This window comes from Chelonia mydas, chromosome 5, assembly GCF_015237465.2.
Source record: "Chelonia mydas isolate rCheMyd1 chromosome 5, rCheMyd1.pri.v2, whole genome shotgun sequence".
In the NCBI taxonomy this organism is placed as follows: domain Eukaryota; kingdom Metazoa; phylum Chordata; order Testudines; family Cheloniidae; genus Chelonia; species Chelonia mydas.
Window position 1 is genome coordinate 125324252 of NC_051245.2, and position 23524 is coordinate 125347775.

A 23524-nucleotide genomic window follows, 5' to 3' on the forward strand; every position below is an offset into this window, starting at 1 on the left:
ACTCGAAGCACCCCGTAGACTTGCCAAGCAGCTGTGCTGATGTAATGCCTTGCCACTCTCTCTCACTGCAGATGTCTCAGTTCAGGAATCAGGCCATTCCACTGGCTCTGATCAGCTCGCTGTTTGGGTTCTTTGGCTTTTCTATCTACCCCATTGCTATGGAGCTAGCGGTAGAATGCTCCTACCCCGTGGGAGAGGGAACATCCACAGGCTTCATTTTTGTTTCAAGGTAAGTCACCTAGTCAGACTCAACAGAAATGTAGTTCAGCCATCAACAGCAGTATCTTGCAGATAAAGAACAGCAGAGCGCTATGTTCTAGTCACATTACCAGTTTCTTCCACCTCCGTTACCTACGACAATGAGTGAAGTCAATGCTGGTAGCAGCCAGCTGTCAGTATGTGGTCTGAGGTGGAAGGTAAAAGGATCCCAGCTGCTCTGAGAACGCTGGTTGATGCTGTACAGCTGATTCACTGCAACTGGCCGTGATAGTTTCATGTTGCTGGAGGGAGCTATTCAAAGGAGTCGCTGCAAAAGACAACTAGCTAGACGTAAAGAGAGCTGTGGGATTGGTGTATGGGAGGGGACAAAGAGAAAGTCCATTGGGAGCTCAGGATCAGTCCCGCTCGGAAGTTCGGAAACAGCCTCTCTTAACAGCTAGCTTTGAAACCTGTTGAGACCATGCTGCCCCGTGCTTCAGTTTCTAGCCACTGGATCATGATGTACCTATCTCAGTCTAGCAGAGGAAGGCCTAACATGCCCCAATGACTGGAAGTTGAAGCTAGACAAATTCAGACTGGAAATATGTCATACATTTGTAACAGTTTGGAACAATTTACCCAGGGGTGAAAGTAATTTAAAGGACTTACTGGTATGCCGGAGTCCTGAGCAGGGGGCGTGGCCTCAATCAGAAGAGGCAGGGCCTTTAAATACCCAGGGCCTTTAAATCAAGATTTAAAGACCTCGGGACTCCAGCTGTGGTAGCGGTGGCTGTGATCCCCTGGCCCTTTAAATCACCCCCGGAGCTACCAGCTGCAGAGGCGGCTGGGAGCCCCCAGGGCTCAGGGGCGATTTAAAGGGCCCAGGCCACCACTACCACAGCAGAGTCCCGGGCCCTTTAAATCGCCAACAGAGCCCCAGGGGCTCCCAGCTGCCGCTGCTACCCCAGGGCTCAGGCGGATATTTAAAGGACCTGGGGGTCCACTGCGGTAGCAGCGGCTGGAGCCCGGGGCCCTTTAAATCACTGCTGGAGCCCTGCCACTGCTACCCCAGGGCTCTGGCAGCGGGGCTCGGGCAGCGATGTAAAGGGCGTGGGGCTCTGGCTGCTGCAGGGAGCCCCGGGTCCTTTAAATCACCAGCCTGGGGAAGCTGGTCTAGTCTGGCATGGCACACCGGCTCTTGCCGGTATGCCTTACCGGACCATACCGGCTTACTTTCACCTCTGAATTTACCAAAGGTCGTAGTAGATTCTCCTTCACCAACCCTTTTAAAATCAGGATTGTATATTCTTCTAAAAAATCTGTTCTAGGAATTATTTTGGGGAAGTTCCTTTGCCTGTCATGCAGGAGGTCAGACTAGACAACCACTTCTGGTCTTGAAATCTACGGAGCTTTGAAAACCTGCATCCCCAGCAAAAAGAACAGATGATCACTGAGCAGTGGGGAGAACTTCAAGGTGAAGCATAGAGGATGTTGCATATTGCTCTCCTACTGGCCCAGATTTGGTCAAAATGCTCCTCTGGGACAGACAGAAGTATGGTGGCATCCGTCACGGGTCAATCACACTTGGTCTTCCACTGTCTTAGATACCTATTTAATCAGTTAATGGGATTGGAACATTTCCTTCTAAGGTCGCCTGGCTGTGTCTTGGGCAATGTGCTTTAGAGATAGGTTCTCCTTTAATGGGATGCAGTAGTGCTGAATTTACAATGCAGATTCTGACATTACTGTTCTGGGATCTAGCCAGGAGTGCATTTGCCCACAGGCCAGGAGAAAGATTCAGGAAAACAAACACAGGGCACCCTCCAGAGTCTAAAGCAGGGATTACCAGACCTTTTCACAATTGGCTTCTCTGTTTGATTGGTTGTGTGGCTTGTTATGGCCCCACTCCAAGATAAGCAGGGTGGAAGCAAGTTTTTCTTCTGCTCAGTGGAGCAGTGGGGAAGAGAATTTTAAGCCTCTACCACTTGCCAAGCCACCACTTTTAACAGTCCAAAAGGGTGTGGTTTGACAGGAGGTGTGGTGGCAGCCATGGCATCCTGTTATTCATACTCTAATGCATATCTCTGGGATGCAATCCTCCACACACCAGAAACACTGCCCTTCAGGTAGGCTTGTGTGCTTGGTTAAGTGCTCGTGGTCTCTACCTATTGTACATCTGTGTATAAAATTTTCAAAAGTACTACATTACTGGATGTTTGTTAATTGTATTCTTGTCTACACACGAGACAAAGGCTTAACCTAGTAACTGCCTTTGGGTAGCGTATCTACATCATACAAGACAAGGGGATGAAAGGCCCTTGGAGAATTAATCATATCTGTCCCCGTCCCTGCTTACGGATGAGAAGCTAGCTGTGCAAGGGGAGACTCCATCTGCCTGAGGGGTGGCCCTGCTTTGGCTATGGGACTGATGAATCAGGACTAGGAGATTAGCTCAATGATGGTTTCTCTCTGTGCAGTCAGATCCAAGGAGTGATCTTAATGCTCCTAGTGCAAGCCCTCACGGTGCAGATTTCCGCGGCTCCATTCTCTACCTGTGACATTGAGGAAGGTGGAGCATTAGACTGGACAGGTAAGTGCCCCTTGTCTTAAAACGCATTGATGTGTATAACTGAGGGGTGTCCTACCCGATCCCCAGGCAGTCTATGACCAGAGTTCTTTACTGTGCCATGGAATGGATTCCTGGTGGAATATGCTTCATTACCATCCCTTGGGCTGATGCCGGGCTGGCCAACTGGGAGCCAGCAGCTATTCCTCACACCCCACTTGCTGGTGCTTTCCCTGCTGTCATTGCTATGACAGCAGTTTCCGGGTGGGAGGGTGGAATGAAAAGCCAAATCGGATGCCAATAATGCTGCTAAACAATCCAATTTAAACGGTTCCCTTCCTCCCACCCTGGAGAAGCCTGATGCCTTTTTGGAGCTTCATGTAACCGACTTGCAGTGCATGCATGTCTCCAAACACTGCATGTCTCACGGGATCTCCAGCAGAACTCTGCAATTGCACAACGTGACAAAGCAGCAAGACTAGCCACTACAAAACCGGGCAGCACGACACAGCCGTAACGTGGTACAGCAATGGAGACAATTCTGGGGGTGGGAGAGCAGGGGAGCTGGAACAGTGGAGTGAGGATGGAGGTGGCAAGGGGACGAGATGGGCTGGCCATGAGGCAGGGGCTAGCTGACCCACTATTAGCAACAGTAGCTGAGGGAGCTTCCTTGGAAGAAGAGCTATGGCGGTGCATTCTGCTGTGCTGCAATGGGGCATGAGCTCATTTAGGAGCTGCAGAGCCGCTTAGGGAGCCCGGCTCTATGAAACCTTAGTCCTGCAACCCCTTTAGCTGATGCTGTTCCCAATGTGCCACTAACTCAGTCTTCATAATCTACTAGGATAGATAAACGCCATGTCCCCCAGTGCTGCAGCTGCATGGCTTGTCATGCCTGAACTTCCTAAAGAAACGCGTGTGGATCTAGTGTCCCTCACCAGCTAGAAGTAGACAGGCAGCAGGAAGGAAAGCCTGTAGCAGATACTGGACCTGCCAGCAGTCCTACAGCAATGACACAAACAAGCATTAACACCAGAGCAGACAACAAAAGCATCCAGGTCTTTTGTTCACAAGTGAAGGGTGTCTCCTCAAGTTTGCTGGGCTCTCCTGAAAAATCTAAGGCTCCCAGTAAAAGAATTGTTGCTGTTCCATCTCTGCCCTGCAATGAATCAGTCCATATATGTTAGTGTAGAGGTAGATTTCATGCTGATAACGCTTGAGCCCAATCTAGAGCTTTTATAGAGGTGGGAGGAGCTGCAGAAAAAGCAGGGAAGTATTTTCTCAGTGTGGCAGTCTCCTATGGTCATTTTGTTTCCAGGGCCAATCAATTTTAGACGGAGTGTTTAATGGTAATTTTTGGGGGTGGGGGCCGAGCTGGTCAGGAGATCCCAAAGAGATGATTGCATGTGCACCCTTAGCCCACGGCAGCTGACTGGCTAATAGATTTTGGTCTTCCATCGCAGCATCGCCTTCCTTAGGTGCAAGTTGGGCATACGGCTGTTAGCTGCAGAGTGCATTTAGTTGAAAGCATAGTTGGCCTGTATATGCCAGCAAACTGTCCTTTCGTGTTACAGAACAAACTGCCTTAAAAGTGTGTTGCTTGGGTTGCAAAGTCAAGCAGGCCAAAGGTGGGGAATGCGAGATTTAGTTGCCCGTGTAACCTTAATTCTGCCCATCCAGTATCCATCTTGTGCATGAATGAGGCAAGGGTCCTGTAGGAAAAAGTGTGATCATGTAATTAGACTATTGTAATGCATACACACAAGGGGCAGAATTAAGGTTGCACAGGCAACCTTGATTCTAGCATTTCCTAATTTTTGAGTGCTTTAACTGCACCCTAATCAACTCCTTGTTCTTATAACAGTTTTTCTAATGTAATTTCCTAGTTTGTTTACTTTGTAAAAATATTCTATGATGTGCAGCAGTTTTGCATCCCTGCCCATCCTGGCTAATGGGGGGGAGGGATAGAGCTCAGTGGTTTGAGCATTGGCCTGCTAAACCCAGGGTTGTGAGTTCAATCCTTGAGGGGGCCATTTAGGGATCTGGAGCAAAAATTGGGGATTGGCCCAATTGGACCTCCTGAGGTCCCTTCCAACCCTGATATTCTGTGATTCTATGATTAATAGCCATTGATGGACATATCCTCCATGCAAATGCAACCGTTTTTGGAGGGTGTTCCTGAGGAAATAGAAAGGTATATCCTAGATGGGAAACCCAAAACTGTAATCGAGGCGGGGGAGATTGGAGCCAAATGGGTGGAAGTGGCAGAGAAGAAAAAAACTGGTCGCAGTTGGAGCGGATACCAGAAGGGACAACCTCAGACCACACCCTATTACCGGGGGCCGCCCAAGGCCCCACCTACCCCCCAAGGAACCCTCCAGCCACCTTATCGTCCCGCCACACTGTTCTCCAGCAACCCACCTCGCCCCAGTGACCCGTCAGCTGGACGATGTTTTAAACGTAACAAGCTAGGGCATGTAAAGGCCAACTGCCCCAAGAACCCAAACAGATTACAGTTCATTGCATCGGAATCACGCCAGAGGTCCTCAGGCCCAGATACCTCCCAGATACCCTTGGAGCAGAGGGAAACTGTGAGTGTGGGCGGGAAGGTCACCGCATGGAGGGACACCGGAGCACAAGTGTCAGCTATCCATGCTTCCTTAGTGGACGCCAATTTAATCAACCCAGAGATCCAAGTGACGACTCAACCCTTCAAGTCCAACTCTTTCAATTTGCCTACAGCCACGTTGCCTGTCCAGTACCAGGGCTGGTCAGGAACGTGGACTTTTGCAGTCTATGATGATTATCCCATCCCCATGCTGTTGGGGGAAGACTTGGCCAATCATGTGAAGCGGGCCAAGAGGGTGGGAATGGTCACCCGCAGCCAGGCTAAACAAGCCGTGACGCCTAGCTCTGTTCATAGTGTTGCCGGCACCCAGTGCCGAGAGGCTAAACAACAGCTTGGGTTGGTTCGCTACCCGGTGTGCTACACCCAATAATCACAACGGGGTGGAGAAGCAGAAAAGTTTATTTGCAGCTGCAAAAAGGTACAGGGAGAATAGAATCTCAAATCCTGCACACAGAGCAGGAAGTTACACAGGCTTTTATGCATCCTTTCTTTAGCATACTTATCCAATAGCAAGCTGCCCCAAGTATCCATATAGCCAGCCAATCCAGTTACCAGCTAGTTCCCTTGTCCTCTGTATCATTTGTTAAACTATACATAAAGCTGCTTTATTCAGCATTGTTCTTCCATATCTGCCCTGTTCGGCCTTGCTTAGTTTCAGGCAGTCTGACTCTGCAACATATTGTTGCAGATCCTCAGCATAACTGCTGTGAGTGCCTCCAGGCGGGGGGGCCAAGGACACTTGGGCCTAGTTCGCAGAGCTGCTGCGAGTGCCTCCAGGCAAGGAGGGGGGCCAAGGACACTTGGGCCTAGTGCGAGGGGGGCTTCATCGACTCTCGTGGTCTTCCATCCCCTCAAGTTACCTAATGGCCATGCCCCAGTGTCCCAACAACTCCCTCCTTTGAGAACACTCAACAACCTTGGCTCTGAGTTTTCTCACTTGGGCTACTTATTTCTTTACAATAGAACTTTGCATAAGCACTTTGTGATAGCCCTGAAGAGAATGACTTATTAACTTTTGCAAAAGGGCCCTAACACGTGATACTGCACAGCATAATACCAGTAATGCAAGCAATACAGGAAAGAGAAGTTTCAATAACAGGCTAAATAAACCACCAAGCCAAAACGACAAACCCCAGCCTGAAAACAAGGTTTGCAACCAATCACTCTCGGGGGCAGTATAGGTAACCTGTGCTCCGGCTCGGGCATGGGCCTCAGCCTGTACCACCTTTTCATAGATTTCATAACTGCTATCATTTACATATACACAACATCGGGGCCTGATGAGGGCACCAACCCCTCCTTGGGATGCCAAGAGATAGTCCAAAGCCAGCCTGTTTTGGAGGGAAAACGTCCTGCGCTGCTGTACCTCTTTCTTTAGTGTTTTTACTGCTGACCCTAAATCACTAACCGACTAGTCCTCTAACTCTAAGGCCAATTTCTCAAGTACCATTTGCAGCCTTACAGTATAGCGGCCTATGCATGCCATGGCTGGCCCGGTAAACAGTGGCGCTATTCCCAGTACAGAGCACCCTACAAGCTTCTCAGTTGTGAGGGAATTCTTCATATTGCCCTCCAATGCCGTAGTCAGTCACCGCAGGGTCTTTTCTCGTGACTCAACAGAGGTGTCTCGGGCATTTCTAATCTTTCAATTTGGGCAGTGTGGCAGTTATTGACAGATGAGGAACTCCATGAGCTATATAACAGCTACCTGTCCAATTGGCTGGCAGCACCCTGTAAGCCTTTCGGCCACATACAAAATAGTGACCCTGTAGGGCCCAGTAAGGACTGTTTCTTAATGGGATTCCTGGGATATTTAAGGCTGCTTTGGCTGCTTTTTTAAACAGTTCATATGCCCCTAAGGGGGCATCCCATCCTCCTGATTGGGTACAAGCGGGGGCGTTTCTAATTGTGCCATTCAAATTACACTCGCCATAGGGACCACTACAAACCCACCATTGGCTTGCTACATTGGAGATATTAACTGGATGGAAAGTTATATTTCCAAACCTTTCTTTTGTGGTAAGATTATTTGTAAGAGTTTCCCTAAAAGGGGAGGAACCATTACACCCACACTGTTGGCCTCCCCTTTTGGTCTTTATCCAATACCCATCAGCCCACTGTGTAATAACACAGAAGCTTTTTACCACAGGACGCCCATAGTGATCAGATTGGTTTCAGGTAAAACATAACACTCCCTCAGTGAGTACTGCAACTGAATACTCCTGGTCCTGATAGGTGGCTTGCTGTAAAGAGGTCTTATTCCAGAACGGCGAGTCCGTTCTTTCCTGCTCTTTGGTGGCGGCTAATTCTGCTAGGGTCAAGGGCAGCATGTCAAGGGGCATTCCCGTTTTGGGGGACAGTGGAGTTGGAGCACATACCCAGCAATCAGTCTGGTTTGTTAAAGTAGCAACATGGTGCGCAAGCGAAACAAAGGAGTTATGCTCCTGATATGCACGGTTTGGAACACCAATACAGAGAATAACAATGTTACCCAATTAATTATCACCAGAGTCTTTTCAACCCAGGGTCTCCTGTACCTGGGTGGGCCCATTTTAGCATAAAGGTGCCCACTATTTGTGTCTTTTAAACAGTAGCTTTAGCCCGAGATCGTCACTAGATGAGGAGTCAGCAGGTTGGACGGTCCACTGTTCTGCTGACGAGGGGGCGGGTACTGCCTTCAGACGAGAGTGATGGATCCAGTTCTTGTGTCCCTCGATCTTTGCCGCTGTATGGGAGATCAGCAGGACGGTATACGGTCCTTTCCACTTTTCCTGGAGAGGCTCGTCTTTCCAGGTACAAACAAGCACAGAGTCACCGGGCTGTAAGGAGTGGACGGGATAGTCCAAGGGGAGAGGCTGGGAATCCTTGGTATACCTGTGAAGAGACAAGAGAACAGCAGACAGGGAACACATATACTGTGACAAAAAAAAACATTACCCAGCTCCCATTCCCCTGACAAAACCGGGATGCCATTCATAGGCCATGCCCTTCCAAACATAATTTCAAAGGGACTAAGCCCTAATCTACCCTTTGGGAGAACGCGGATACGAAGTAGGACGAGGGGCAAAGCATCAGGCCATCGCAGTGAGGCTTCTTGGTACACTTTTGAGAGATGCCGTTTAAGGGTCTGATTGGTACGCTCCACTACACCACTGGCTTGCAATCTCCAGGGCGTATGGAGTTTCCAGGGGATCTGTAAGGCATGTGAGATGCTTTGAAAGATTTTTGACGTGAAATGTGTCCCGTTGTCAGATTCCATCCACAGGGGGAGTCCAATGAGAGGAATGATCTCCTTAAGAAACTTGGGGGCCACTGTTCTGGCAGTGCAATTACGGCATGGGAAGGCTTCTGGCCATTCCGCTGAACCGATCCACTATGACAAGGAGATATTTGAACGCTTGGGTCTGGGGAAACTCAGTAAAGTCTATTTGCCACACTTGTCCGGGGCCCGGAGTGGGGTCTAGGTCAGCTGGTGGCACACGATGTCCCGGTCGGGGGTTATTCTTTTGGCAGACTAAGCAGTCCGCTTGTACCTGGGGAGCCAGGGGTCGGAGTCCGGAAGTGATAAAGTATTTTACCATTAGCTGGATAAGTGCTTCCCTGCCAGCATGAGTGGTTTGATGTAGTTTCTGCAGCACTGGCTGGATCAGGCCCTTTGGTAAGGGGACCTTCCCTTCCGGGGAATGGAGCCATCCCTCCTTTTCCCGGAGACCGAGTTTGTCAGTTAGCTGTCTCTCCTCCCCAGAGTACTGAGGGGTTGGAAGCTCCCCTACTGATGGGATAAGGGCATGCATATGGGCGTTCTCGGTCTGAGGGGATGGCAGGGTGGCAGCATGCTTAGCCTGTCTATCTGCTGGGCGTTACCTCTGGCCACATCTTGATCCTCCCTTTGATGGGCTTTACAGTGTACCACCGCCACTTCCAAGGGAAGTTGTACAGCTTCTAGGAGCCGGAGGATTTGGGGCCCGTACTTGACTAGGGAGCCTTGGGCTGTCAGCATTCCCCTTTGCTTCCATAGGCCAGCATGAGCATGGAGCACACCAAAAGCATACTTTGAATCAGTAAAAATGTTGACCCGCTTTCCTTTTGACAGTTCAAGTGCCCGGGTCAGGGCTATCAGTTCGGCAAGCTGGGCAGAGGTCCCAGCAGGCAAACCTTCAGCTTCCACAGTGTTATGGAGGGTCACAACAGCATAACCCGCCCTCCTTTGCCCATCTATTACAGTACTGCTACCATCAGTGTACCACTCATAATCTGCATTTGGGAGGGGTACATCCTTTAAATCTGGACGGCTGGAGTACTGGACATCTATGAGCTCTAAACAGTCATGTTTCTGTTCCTCTGTTTCTGGCAAGAGAGTGGCTGGGTTAAGGGAGGGGCAAGGCTGTAAGGTGACTTCAGAGTTCTCTAATAGCTTAGCCTGGTACCAAGCAATCCAAGCCTGGGTGAGCCAGAGCCCACCCTTTGCATCCAATAAGGCTCGGACCATATGGGGAGTATAGATTTGCATAACTCCTCCCAATGTTAGCTTCTCGGCTTCCTCAAGCACTAGGGCAGTAGCTGCAACCGCCCGTAAACATGCCGGCCAACCCTTTGCAACCTGATCCAATTGCTTAGAAAAATAAGCCACGGGACGTCTCCATGCTCCTAACAGCTGTGTGAGCACTCCTAGGGCCACCCCCTTTCGTTCATGTACATACAACTGAAATGGCTTAGAGAGATCCGGCAGGCCCAGAGCCGGGGCTTCCATCAATTTTCTTTTCAGGATTTTAAATGCCCTGTCAGCCTCTGGGGTCCAATAGAAGGGGTCATGATCTGCTCCTTTTACACAGTCGTACAGGGGTTTAGCCCACAGTCCAAACTCTGGGATCCATATCCTGCAAAAGCCTGCCATACCCAGAAATGCCCTGAGCCGCTTACAATTACTTGGGGTAGGAACTTGACAGATAGCGTCCTTTCTTTTTTTTTTTTTTTTCTTTTCTCTTGAACGCTGATGCTCCCCTTGCCTGTAACCTGATTCCTTTACCTCAGACAACAGAGTTCTCAGGAGGATATTACAGTTGTCCCAATCCGGCTTGTGACTACTGAGGCACCCCTCAAAGACTGAAATAAACCTGCTTGGGTTCGTTGAGAATTCCCCAGCCTGTGTTTTAAAAGCTGCTAAGTCTATTGGATTGAATGGCACATGGATGTAAACTTGCATAGTGGTAGCCTGATGTCCGTCTGCCCCTGGGCAAGCCACAACAGTCTCGGTAAGCAAAGGATAGAGTCCCACCGAGGGGGCAATCTCTGTAACCCGAGGCATCCTACCCTTATAAGGTGGGGGTTTGGGGGCCGAAGGGGACACCGGCTCTGCCATTACAGTGGGGGTGGGGATCTGAGGACTAACATTAGCTACTACCGAACCAGTCGGAATCAGATTACAGCTCTGCAGAATTACAGCTCTGTTCTATTTCTTAAAGCCATAAACACTTGTGCATACAAATGTTCATTCCATTTTCCCATTCACTGACAAAACAAAACTAATTGGAGGATTGTGTTGTAATTAATTGACCCTCCTGGTGGCCACCACTTATGGTCCTCTAGTTGATATTGAGGCCAGTCAACTTTACAGAATCGTTTTAATTGGCTCTTAGTCATCGGATCTGCACCAAATACCTTCCAGTTTGCTAGAATGCATTCTAGGGGCGTACACCGTGCCCTAACCCCTGAGCTCTGTCCCTGTCCCATACCTACAGGGTAACTCTTGGCATCCCCAGGTTCCAACAGAGCATACAATCCGGATTTCAAAAGGTTCCTACCTTATCCAAGGGACCGGTTCTTCACCGTTGTCCGCAGCTGCTCCACCCCTATGTCTAAGGGACTGGTTCTTCACCGTCATCCACAGCTGCTTCTCCACTATATGAGTGTGTTGCACCGTTGTGCCCTCCGGGGTCGATCAAATCGCGTCTCCTCCGAGGCCCCCGATGAACTCACCGGTGCGCGCTGGGCGTCGGTTCTCGCCGCAATCCTCGACCTCCAGGAGGGGTCCGGGCAAGGCTGAATAGCAGCCTCGTCACCCACCCAAGGACGCCAAAAGCTGTTGCCGGTACCCAGTGCCGAGAGGCTAAACAACAGCTTGGGTTGGTTCACTACCCAGTGTGCTACACCCAATAATCACAACGGGGTGGAGAAGCAGAAAAGTTTATTTGCAGCTGCAAAAAGGTACAGGGAGAATAGAATCTCAAATCCTGCACACAGAGCAGGAAGTTACACAGGCTTTTATACATCCTTTTTTCCAGCATACTTATCCAATAGCAAGCTGCCCCAAGTATCCATGTAGCCAGCCAATCCAGTTCCCAGCTAGTTCCCTTATTCTCTGTATCATTTGTTAAACTATACATAAAGCTGCTTTATTCAGCACTGTTCTTCCATATCTGCCCTGTTCAGCCTTGCTTAGTTTCAGGCAGTCTGACTCTGCAACATAATGTTGCAGATCCTCAGCATAACTGCTGTGAGTGCCTCCAGGCGGGGGGGCCAAGGACACTTGGGCCTCGTACTCAGAGCTGCTGCGAGTGCCTCCAGGCAAGGGGGGGCCAAGGACACTTGGGCCTAGTGCGAGGGGGCTTCATCGACTCTCGTGGTCTTCCATCCCCTTGAGTTGCCTAGTGGCCATGCCCCAGTGTCCCCAACAATAGAATCATAAAATCATAGAATATCAGAGTTGGAAGGGACCTCTGGAGGTCATTTAGTCCAACCCCCCTGCCCAGAGCAGGACCAATCCCCAACTAAATCATCCCAGCCAGGGCTTTGTCAAGCCTGACCTTAAAAACTTCTAAGGAAGGGGATTCCACCACCTCCCTAGGTAACGCATTCCAGTGTTTCACCACCCTCCTAGTGAAAAAAATGTTCCGGAAACTTCTATTAGGACCCAGTCAGAGGTGATGGACCCGGACCTCAGGCCAATGTCTGCAACAGCAGTAGTGGATCCAGTCCCAGAGACCCAGATGGAACCAGTCCCAGAACCGAAACCAGCGGAACAACCAGCACCAGACCCATTGCCAGCACTGAATCCAGTACTTGCAACCCCAACACCAGAGGGTCCCACCGAACCTGAACCAACAGCAGCCCATAACCCTACACAAGAGGCTCAACCAGAGCCTGAACCCCAACATAGTTCCCCAGCAGAGAGCGGTTCACAGTCAACGGAAACAGCCCCATCCCCTACATCGCTTCCAGAGGGACCAAGCATAGGTCCACAATCCAATGAGGAACTGATGTCTCCAGCATCAAGGGAACAGTTCCAGACTGAACAGGAAGCAGATGAAAGCCTCCAGAGAGCTTGGACGGCGGCACGGAGCAACCCACCGCTTCTCAGCTCTTCTAATCGATCCAGGTTTGTTGTAGAAAGAGGACTTTTATACAAGGAAACTCTTTCTGGTGGACACCAGGAAGACTGGCATCCTCAGAGACAGTTGGTAGTTCCAACTAAATACCGGGTCAAACTCTTGAGCTTAGCCCATGATCATCCTAGTGGCCATGCTGGGGTGAACAGAACCAAAGACCACTGCGGGGGGTCATTCCACTGGGAGGGAATGGGCAAGGATGTATCTACCTATGTCCGGTCTTGTGAAGTATGCCAAAGAGTGGGAAAACCCCAAGACCAGGTCAAAGCCCCTCTCCAGCCACTCCCCATCATTGAAGTTCCATTTCAGCGAGTAGCTGTGGATATTCTAGGTCCTTTTCTGAAAAAGACACCCAGAGGAAAGCAGTACATACTGACTTTCATGGATTTTGCCACGCGATGGCCAGAAGCTTTGGGGGCCATGATACATAAATTCGTAAATGAGCATTCCAATGATTGGGACCTAGTGTTGCAGCAGTTGCTTTTTGCCTACAGAGCTGTACCACATCCCAGTTTAGGGTTTTCCCCATTTGAACTTGTCTATGGCCACGAGGTTAAGGGACCATTACAGTTGGTGAAGCAGCAATGGGAGGGATTTACACCTTCTCCAGGAACTAACATTCTGAACTTTGTAACCAACCTACAAAACACCCTCCGAACCTCTTTAGCCCTTGCTAAAGAAAACTTACAGGATGCTCAAAAAGAGCAAAAAGCCTGGTTTGATAAACATGCCAGAGAGCGTTCCTTCAAAGTAGGAAACCAAGTCATGGTCTTAAAGGCGCTCCAGGCCCATAAAATGGAAGCATCGTCGGAAGGGCCATTCACGGTCCAGGACCGCCTGGGAGATGTTAATTATCTCATAGCATTCCCCACCTCCAACCGAAAGCCTAAGGTGTACCATATTAATTCTCTAAAGCCCTTTTATTCCAGAGAATTAAAGGTTTGTCAGTTTACAGCCCAGGGAGGAGATGACGCTGAGTGGCCTGAAGGTGTCTACTACGAAGGGAAAAGTGCAGGTGGCGTGGAAGAGGTGAACCTCTCCATGATCCTTGGGTGTATGCAGCGACAGCAGATCCAGGAGCTGTGCGCTAACTACGCACCGACGTTCTCAGCCACCCCAGGACTGACTGAACGGGCATACCACTCCATTGACACAGGTAATGCTCACCCAATTAAAGTCCAACCTTACCGGGTGTCTCCTCAAGCTAAACTGCTATAGAACTGGAGATCCAGGATATGTTACAGATGGGTGTAATCCGCCCCTCTGGAAGTGCATGGGCATCTCCAGTGGTTCTAGTTCCCAAACCAGAATGGGAGCTACGTTTTTGCGTGGACTACCGTAAGCTAAATGCTGTAACTCGCCCAGACAACTATCCAATGCCACGCACAGATGAACTATTAGAGAAACTGGGATGGGCCCAGTTCATCTCTACCTTGGACTTAACCAAGGGGTACTGGCAGGTACCGCTAGATGAATCCGCCAAGGAAAGGTCAGCCTTCACCACACATCTCGGGCTGTATGAATTTAATGTACTCCCTTTCGGGCTGCGAAATGCACCCGCCACCTTCCAAAGACTTGTAGATGGTCTCCTAGTGGGATTAGGAGAATATGCAGTCGCCTACCTTGACGATGTGGCCATATTTTCTGATTCCTGGGCAGAACACCTGGAACATCTACAAAAAGTCTTCGAGCACATAAGGGAGGCAGGACTAACTGTTAAGGCTAAGAAGTGTCAAATAGGCCTAAACAGAGTGACTTACCTTGGACACCAGGTGGGTCAAGGAACTATCAACCCCCTACAGGCCAAAGTGGATGCTATCCAAAAGTGGCCTGTCCCAAGGTCAAAGAAACAGGTTCAATCCTTCTTAGGCTTGGCCGGTTATTACAGGCGATTTGTACCGCAATACAGCCAAATTGCTGCCCCTCTGACAGACCTAACCAAAAAGAAACAGCCAAATGCCGTTCAGTGGACAGAAGAGTGTCAGAAGGCCTTTAACCAGCTTAAAGCAACACTCATGTCTGACCCTGTACTAAGGGCCCCAGACCTTGACAAGCTGTTCCTAGAAACCACAGATGCGTCCGAGCGTGGTGTGGGAGCAGTTTTAATGCAGGAAGGACCGGATCAAGAATTCCACCCTGTAGTGTTTCTCAGCAAAAAACTGTCTGAGAGGGAAAGCAACTGGTCAGTCAGTGAAAAAGAATGTTACGCCATTGTCTATGCTCTGGAAAAGCTACACCCATATGTTTGGGGACGGCGTTTCCACCTGCAAACCAACCATGCTGCGCTACAGTGGCTTCATACCGCCACGGGAAATAACAAAAAACTTATTCGGTGGAGTTTAGCTCTCCAAGATTTTGATTTCAAGATACAACACATCTCAGGAGCTTCTAACAAAGTGGCTGATGCACTCTCCCATGAAAGTTTCCCAGAATCAACTGGTTAAAATCTTCCTTGAGATGTGGAAAATATTGTTAGTCTTTATGTACTTGGTAGTATATTTAGAGGTGCATGTGTCTTATTAACTCTGTTTTTTCCTAGAGCTCCAGGAAGAAATCCCAGCCAGCGTTTCACCCTAGCTGTGATTTGGGGGACGTGTCATAAATATAAAGGGAAGGGTAAACCCCTTTAAAATCCCTCCTGGCCAGAGGAAAAATCCTCTCACCTGTAAAGGGTTAAGAAGCTAGGATAACCTCGCTGGCACCTGACCAAAATGACCAATGAGGAGACAAGATACTTTCAAAAGCTGGGGGGAGGAAAAAACAAAGGGTCTGTCTGGGTGATGCTTTTGCCGGGGACAGAACAGGAATGGAGTCTTAGAACTTAGTAAGTAATCTAGCTAGATATGCGTTAGATTATGATTTCTTTAAATGGCTGAGAAATTAAGTTGTGCTGAATAGAATGAATATTCCTGTCTGTGTGTCTTTTTTGTAACTTAAGGTTTTGCCTAGAGGGATTCTCTATGTTTTTAATCTAATTACCCTGTAAAGTATCTACCATCCTGATTTTACAGAGGTGATTCTTTTTACTGTTTCGTCTATTAAAATGTTTCTTTTCAAGAACTGAATGCTTTTTTCATTGTTCTAAGATCCAAGGGTTTGGGTCTGTGGTCACCTATGCAAATTGGTGAGGATTTTTACCAAACCTTCCCCAGGAAGTGGGGTGCAAGGGTTGGGAGGATTTTGGGGGGAAAGACGTTTCCAAACAACATTTTCCCAATAAACCCAGATAAACGTTTGGTGGTGGCAGTGGAAGTCCAAGGGCAAAGGGTAAAATAGTTTGTACCTTGGGGAAGTTTTAACCAAAGCTGGTAAAAGTAAGCTTGGGGGGTTTTCATGCAGGTCCCCACATCTGTACCCTAGAGTTCAGAGTGGGGAAGGAACCTTGACAAGTGACGTTCACTTTCTAACGTGGTTATTTCTTTGTATACAGTTTCCACACTGGTGATGGCTGGAGCATGCAGTGTTGTAGCCTGCTTCTATGTTATCTTCTTCCACTCCGACTACAAGAGACTCCACGCCGAAGCATCGAATGCCACCTCAGTCAACAAAATTGGAATAGAAGCAACAGCTCCTGAAGCCTAAAATGTCTTATTTACAACTGTACACTAGCATGCTGGGAAAAACGGACTAATCTCTGTGGGAAAGGGCCAGTCACACCTGTGCATTCAGCTGGCATGCTGGGGCCCCGAGCCTGGTATGGATCTTATAGGTGCTACGACAATACAAATGCTACTCCAAGTTTGATGACAGAGGAGCTGGAATGTTGTCCGTCCCTGTGGTTCTCCACCAGAGCCCAAGCTGGACTTTTAGGACAAGATGCAAGGGAGGGAGATTTGTGCTATTTGGATCTTGCTAAAGTGATTAAAAGAACCAAAGATGGATTGGACATTTACAGAGATAAGAATATTCCGTTGAAATAGTAATGCTGAAGTATTGCAAGGGAGATAAACCTCACGTTTCAGGAGTTAAGGCCATTGTTTAAATACTAGAGGTTGGGGAGAGAGAATTGGGGAGCTAGCTGCTAGCTATCAGAACCAGGGTCCTTCGAGGCCAGTGTTCTGTCTCTAGCTGCGCCACTGCTAGAGACAGAACACTGGCCTCGAAGGACCATGGTTCTGATCAGCATGACAATTCTGATGGCTTGGGGTGACCTTTCATCAAGGGATGGGGGTAGTAAAAACTGGGCAGGTGGGTTTTATCTTTGCCTGCTGCTAGTTTGTTCAATGTTCTGTAAGCTCCCATGCTGGGCACAGCACATGCTTCTAAAATTACCTGCAGCATCTTTACCAGTAGACATGCGAAGGACAGCCCTGATATTTAAGCACCAAATGTAAAGGAGAATTGACCCTCCCCCCCGCCCCTGGAGAAGGAGAGTTTAAGAGCCAGCGCATGTTACGAGACTGGGTTTTATACCACCCTCCCTCCACCCACTCACCTGCCATACGATCAGTGGTGCAGAATTCATTTCTAGCCTGTTGCTGAACCTTAACCTTAACACAAACCCTTGACCCATTTCTAATAGTTACAATTTAACAAGCAAAGGCACCTGCTGCCCTCTGAACTCCCTGACCCTGGAGCAGGCCTGTGCTCACTGCCCAGGAGATGGTGAGGTTAAACGTGATGCACTAGCACTGTTGGACATGGCAGGAAAATGATGATTTAGCTCCTTCCCACAGCAGGTACTGCCCATGACACCCCTAAGAACTCCAAGGAGGGGCAAAGGCCAACCGTCAGTGGGAACCTGCTGGAGGCCAGTAATGGTAGCACGGGGGCGATTCACCCCTCGGGGGCCTAGACTAATGCACAGTGTCCCGGGCGAGTGCAGGGGGCTGTAACAGACCTGCAGGTGCTGCCAGGAATGATTGAGGCCCAAGGACTAAAACTCGACCCATGGGAAATTGACATTTCCAGCGCGGGACTCGGTCCAATTCGAAACAAAACAATTTTTTCAGCCTTTCCAGGGAAGAGGAAATTCCTAGGAATCTTCATTTTGGGACTATGGACAGGTGGTGTTTCCAAGAGGAAATATGCTCCCCAGGCCCAGTCAGCTGCTGAGTGAAATTAACACGATTCATGTCAGTTTCGCGGCTGCCCACCACCAACCAGCAGCTGCAAAATCATGTCCCTTTTACTCAGCAGCTGCCTGGCTTTGCAGGGGCTGCATTTCGGAGGCATCCTGAGCTGGGGCCACAGGGTGTGGACTCTGCAAGCCCAACCCCAGGAATTCCAGGCTCCCAGCTCCAGGGAGGAAGCTTGGAAGCCTCGCAAGCCCAAGCTCAGGTGTGGCACTCAGGGCCACCAAGCTCCCAGCCCCACAGTGGGGAGTTTGGAGGCCCTACAGTCCCCAACTCCGGTGCAGCCTTGGAGCTGCAGACCCTGGAAGCCCGGGGTGTCCAGCAGCCTGCCAGGTAAGCTGGCAGGGAACCAGGGAGGTTTTGTTCCAAACTGCCACCTGTGGTTTGATGAATGTTAACTGAACCTGCCACATGCCTGTGAAACATTTTGGGTTAGACAGATCAGCATTTTCCTATGCAACCCTGTGCTGGCAGACAATTCCTGACCAGTTCTACAGAGGCCACAAGTTGCTGTCCAAGGGACGCTAATGACTCCGTCCCTGCCCCCTGCCATCTCTCCATTGTAGCTGTCTGTGACCCAGGCACTATTTGCACTTTGGAAACAGCTAAGACGTGGTTGGGGAAACTTTCCCTTGCTGTAAAACTGCAGTCTCTTGGGAACGAGCCATGTGGTGTGTTGGCTGTAACACAAACACACATTAGAACGGAGGCAGGACCATTTCAGATTCCTTCTAGGAGGCAGCAGGGGTGTCTTAAAGTGACATTTGGGTTGTCTCCCAAGAGCCATGCACAGATGTTCTCATACCTGCAACCTGCATAGAAAGGAGGCCTGCTGCCTTTAAGACCCCGCTTCGCTCTCCCTACAACCAGGAGAGGTGATCCTCAGTGTAGATATGATGGGCAGGAGCAGAGGATTAGCCTGAAGCAGCATTATCTCTCCGCACGGTCCTCATTAACTATAAGAGAGCAGCCAAAGGGGAACCCAGTCAATAGCAACCAGGAGACTGCTGGATCCATGCTGCCAGGACATAGTGGGAGGGGTCCAGAGGGGCCAGGAGTCATCTGTGATTTATAAAACTTAATGACTGTAATGACTGCAGTGGACAGAAAACGGATTCCGACTTCTCTGCAGTGAACTGCAAGCAAAATGGTTTGTATCCAATATACCTCCACAGCAACACTGCACTGCAGTTCTTTGGCAAGGAGTTACAAATGAAGTTAAACTTTCCAAGTCTGAATACTTGTTCCCATGTATGGCCTTTCAGTGCTAACAGGTAACCTGGGGTGGTGCTTGTAAAAAGCTACTGGATAAAGTGCTGTAAATGACACTTGCAAATATTAGGATCAGTTTGTCCCGCTCTCCAGTCCACTTACAGGAAAAAGGGACTTGATGTCCTTCAGGACTTAGTATTAAGTGAGTTTTAGCAATGCAGATTGTATACGGCCCTTTCTCCTATTGGAGGGAGCTAATTGTTCAAAAGCATGTATTATTTCGCTCTCGGTACACTGCAAACTAGATTAAACACATTTGCAATTCATTCTTTCTTCCTGCCTTCCAGGCATGTACTGTCACAAGAAATCTGACTGCGTCTGCAGTGGAATTTCTTCCTGGTTGGCTATAGTCTGTGTGAGTGAGGGTCAAACTTCAGGCAGTCTAGTATAATCCAGTGTGTGAACTGATCAAGCCTGAGATTCAGCCAAGGATTTAGGCTACACTGACACTTGTTGAGGACCAGGTGCACTGGTCACCTTCACAATCTCTTTTACTAGTTGATCACCATTTGTTAGTTTGTACTGTTACCCATTAGGCTGTCTACACTACAGATCTCAAAGCAGCACAACTGTACGGCTGCAACTGCGCTGCTGTAAAGTCTCCTGTGTAGCCACTCTATGCCAGCAGGACCCCTGGCATACCTGGCATAACTAAACCACCACCAATGAGCGGTGCTAGCTATGTCGGCAGGAGATGCTCTCCCAGCGAAATACCACTGTACACATCAGTGCTTTTGTTGGTGAAACTTATGTCCATCAGGGAGGCGTTTTTTCACACCCCCAAGTGACAAAAATGCTGCTGACAAAAGTGCTAATATAGACAAAGCCTTACATTCCCATTAGACTAAAATTCACAGAATGAAGGGGAGGAATTGTCTAAAGTAGAGGCTTAAGCGGATAACAGATTAAGATTCAAGGAGATAACTTCAAAGTACTTCAGAAGAACAGACTGTGAAGTTATCTGACAAGCAGACTTTAGTTTGTCAACTCTGCAACTGTGGCACTAAATGCCTAATAAAGTATGACTGAATCGTGTCAGCCATTCCTCAATCCTGATCAAAATGCTCTCGGTACATGATTGGTTTGTATCTCTGCAAACTGTCCAATTTAATAAATGGTGCTTTTTCAAAATGACAACTGTGGCACCACTTATAAGTATTTTGTACATGTGAGGGTGCACAAAATGAACTAATCAGAACAATTCTGTTACACTAGAGACGTATAATTAGTATAGTGTGAAAAACATGCATTTCAGGCTCTCCCTCTCTCTCTCAAATGCCTTGAACAGTTGGTGGCAAATTAATCCCAGGTAGACACCTGACTTCAACTGGTTGTGGCAGTGGGGAGAAATGCAGTGCAAGCAGGTGTATCCAGAATCAGCTGTCACACTGCGGCCTGTGGGCCTGCATAAGACTGAGCCAGAAAGCATCAGCTTGATTTCCATAGAGCATTTTATAGAAGAATAGCAAGAGCAGACAAGAGGCTTTTGCACTTTCTAAGTAGCTAATGTGAAAGTGTGACCCAAGCCAATCAAGGATGCATTTGGCCTGTTTAAACGGTAAGTGTGAATGTTCTAAATGTGGGACAGGGCCATGGTGTTGGTTGTGTGATCGTTTATCTGGACATCACAACAGTCTGTTAGCAGGACATTACTGCAAACCTAAACCATCAGCCCCTCATAGATTGCTCAGGAGCACACCCTGCCAAAAGAACTACTGAAGGGTGGTCATTTATCTGTAAAACAAAGTGTCAAGCATGAGGACCTGCAGCTGGGCCTGGGATTAGGTAACCAGCTGAAAGACCTAATTGAGCAGATGGCTGGATTGGTTCAGCGGCATTGCCCTGACTGTTCTTAAGCCCAGCAGTAGTACTTGGCCAGTGGTTGCCAGTGCTGTGATTAATCCTTTCCCTGCCTTCTTCCCAGCCTTGCTTCAGTCCTCTTGAGCCCTGCTTCGTTTCTGACTCTGGGTTCCTGACACCGGCTCTGACTCTTCGATCTCGATTCCGACTCCGACCACTAGGATGGATTGCTATTGCTCTAACCACTAGGCCAGAGTGCCCACACCCCAGTCTGTGACACAAAGCCTGGCACAATTCCCTTCAATTCATGCATTCTATGAGTAGTAGTTCCTAGTGAATGAGAACTACTACTACTGTTATCTACTTACCTATTGCTCTGAACTTAACATTTTGCGGATCACCCTGGCCAGTGAGGGATTCTGTCACCATCTGCCTTGTAACCTTGGATGTCTTAAAGCCATGCTGCTGTGGTTCAGTGCTCCGACACCAGTACCCACCCTGCAAGCAGGAGGTCCCACCCTGGATTCCACCAGCCTTGTTACTTCTTGCAGAGTGAGCTCAACAATCCCTTCCAGTCCCGAGTGCCCCCAAATCCGGCTCCCCATGTTCCTCACTACCAGACACTCATGACTTTTCCCTCTGGTTCGTCACTGCCAAAGGCATGAAACCCGTCCCAGGTTAGCAGTTCACTTTGGTGCATGGACTCCACAGTTTGCACAACAGAGGAGCTGCTTGAGGTGCAAATAAACAAAACTAAATCGATTCAAAGATGAAACAACAAGGAAAAGCAAACACAGGCGAGGTGCACAGAAAATAAACAAAGACACAAGCTCAGGCTTTCACCATTAGCTAAATTCCCTCATCTAATACAAGTGACCTATTGCCTCTGGACAGGTTGTTCCCAGCGTGCCCATTTCCCTAAAGAGGATCCAGTGCTTCACAGAGAGCACGCCACTAAGATGCTGACCCTCAGTTTCTGGATACCCTTTAAATCCCTTCCCCATTAACAGGGTTTTTTCTCTTTTTTTCTCAGACTCTGGCAATTCATGGTTGCACAGAGCAGGGTGTTTCCCACACAAGGGGTTTGTTTTCCAGTTCAAGTTGTTTCGATGTTTGCCCATTAACTGTGATGGTCCAACATTGTCATGTCCTGGCTGGACAACGTTAGATGCTACGGAAAACACCCCTGCCTGATTGTCTCACCACCCTGCTCTGAGGGGATGCTGCAGTTGCACTGTAGTTACAATTACAATGCTCTACACACATAACCCTGCATACCCAGAACCTGTACGCACATCTCCTAATGACCAGCAAGTTCAGGACATTACAAGCTTTCATAACAGACCTTATTTGACATATTTTGATACACAATAACATTGTCTACAACCTGTTGATTCAGTTGCTTATTTTGGGGGATTCACACCCCCCAGTAACCCCTCAAGGTGTGTGGACCTTGACTGTCACACCTACCCAGTGAGTTGATGCTGGAGTCATGGCCACTAGTCATGATAGAAGATTCACCTCTGTCCTCTCTTCTCTGGGCACGGCCCTGGCTACCTTGTTCTCCGACCCCTCAATAGGTTTAATCTCCATATCATACTACTGTAAAGCTATGCTCCAGCAGAGACATCTGGCATTGGTTCCTTTTGTTCTATGGACCCATACTAATGGAGAGTGGTCTATTAATACCCTGAGCTGCTTATTGAACAGGCACGGTCTGAGTTGTTTCACAGCCCATACTATGGCATAGCGCTCTTTTTAAATTACAGAGTAGTTCTGTTCAGAGGGAGACAGTTTTGGGCACAGATACACAATAGGGTGGATTTTGGTCATCTTCCCTTGTTTGCATTAGTATGGCTCTGAGACCTGTGCTGGATGCATCAACACACAATTCAAACGTTTTCTTGAAATCTTTAATAAAATCTGTTTCACTGCATCAAAACCTTTTTGACTGGCATCTGACCAGACTCCTTTTCTGTTTTTGCTTTCTAACACAGGCTTGTGATAGGAGCGACAGTGTCGCTGAAACTTCCCACAGGCCAATTCACAATAGCTTCCACTTTCAGAGATCTGAGTGGACTTGACCTCCATCCACCCAGCCGAAGGATCTTTGGTGCCCGTACTGTACACTTTGGGTATGTCTAAATGGGTATAAGGAAGGTTTTGGTCATGAGTAGGGCCCTACCAAATTCACAGCCATGAAAAACGCATCACAGACCATGAAATCTGGTCTCCCCTGTGAAATCCGGTCTTTTGTGCTTTTACTTTATACTATACAGATTTCATGGGGGAGACCAGTGTTTCTCAAATTGGGGGTCCTGACCCAAAAGGGGGTCACAAGGTTATTTTAGGGGGGTTGCGGTATTGCCATCCTTACTTCTGCGCTGCCTTCAGAGCTGGGTGGCCAGAGCGCGACGGTGATTGGCTGGGCGCCCAGCTCTACAGGCAGCAGCGCAGAAGTAAGGTGGCAATACCATACCAGGCCATCCTTACTTCTGCGCTGCTGATGACGGCGGCTCTGCCTTCAGAGCTGGGCTCCCAGCCAGCGGCCGCCGCTCTCCAGCTGCCCAGCTCTGAAGGCAGCGCCACCACCAGCTGCGTA

General features: G+C 48.8%; 1 protein-coding gene across 3 annotated transcripts in view; it reads left to right on the forward strand.

Annotated features, from left to right (window-relative positions):
- Positions 1-20253, forward strand: part of SLC49A3 (solute carrier family 49 member 3) — a 42658-nt gene extending 22405 nt beyond the window's left edge. For 2 of the 3 annotated variants that reach the window (XM_027819230.3, XM_037902234.2), the window contains 3 exons: positions 72-229; positions 2676-2788; positions 16206-20253. In XM_027819230.3, coding sequence (XP_027675031.2) covers positions 72-229; positions 2676-2788; positions 16206-16357 — 423 coding nt within the window. In that variant the 3' untranslated portion in view covers positions 16358-20253. Of the gene's footprint in view, positions 1-71; positions 230-1526; positions 1673-2675; positions 2789-16205 lie in introns of all 3 variants that reach the window. The other variant, XR_006291115.1, reaches the window with a different exon arrangement.
- Positions 20254-23524: the final 3271 nt, after the last annotated feature.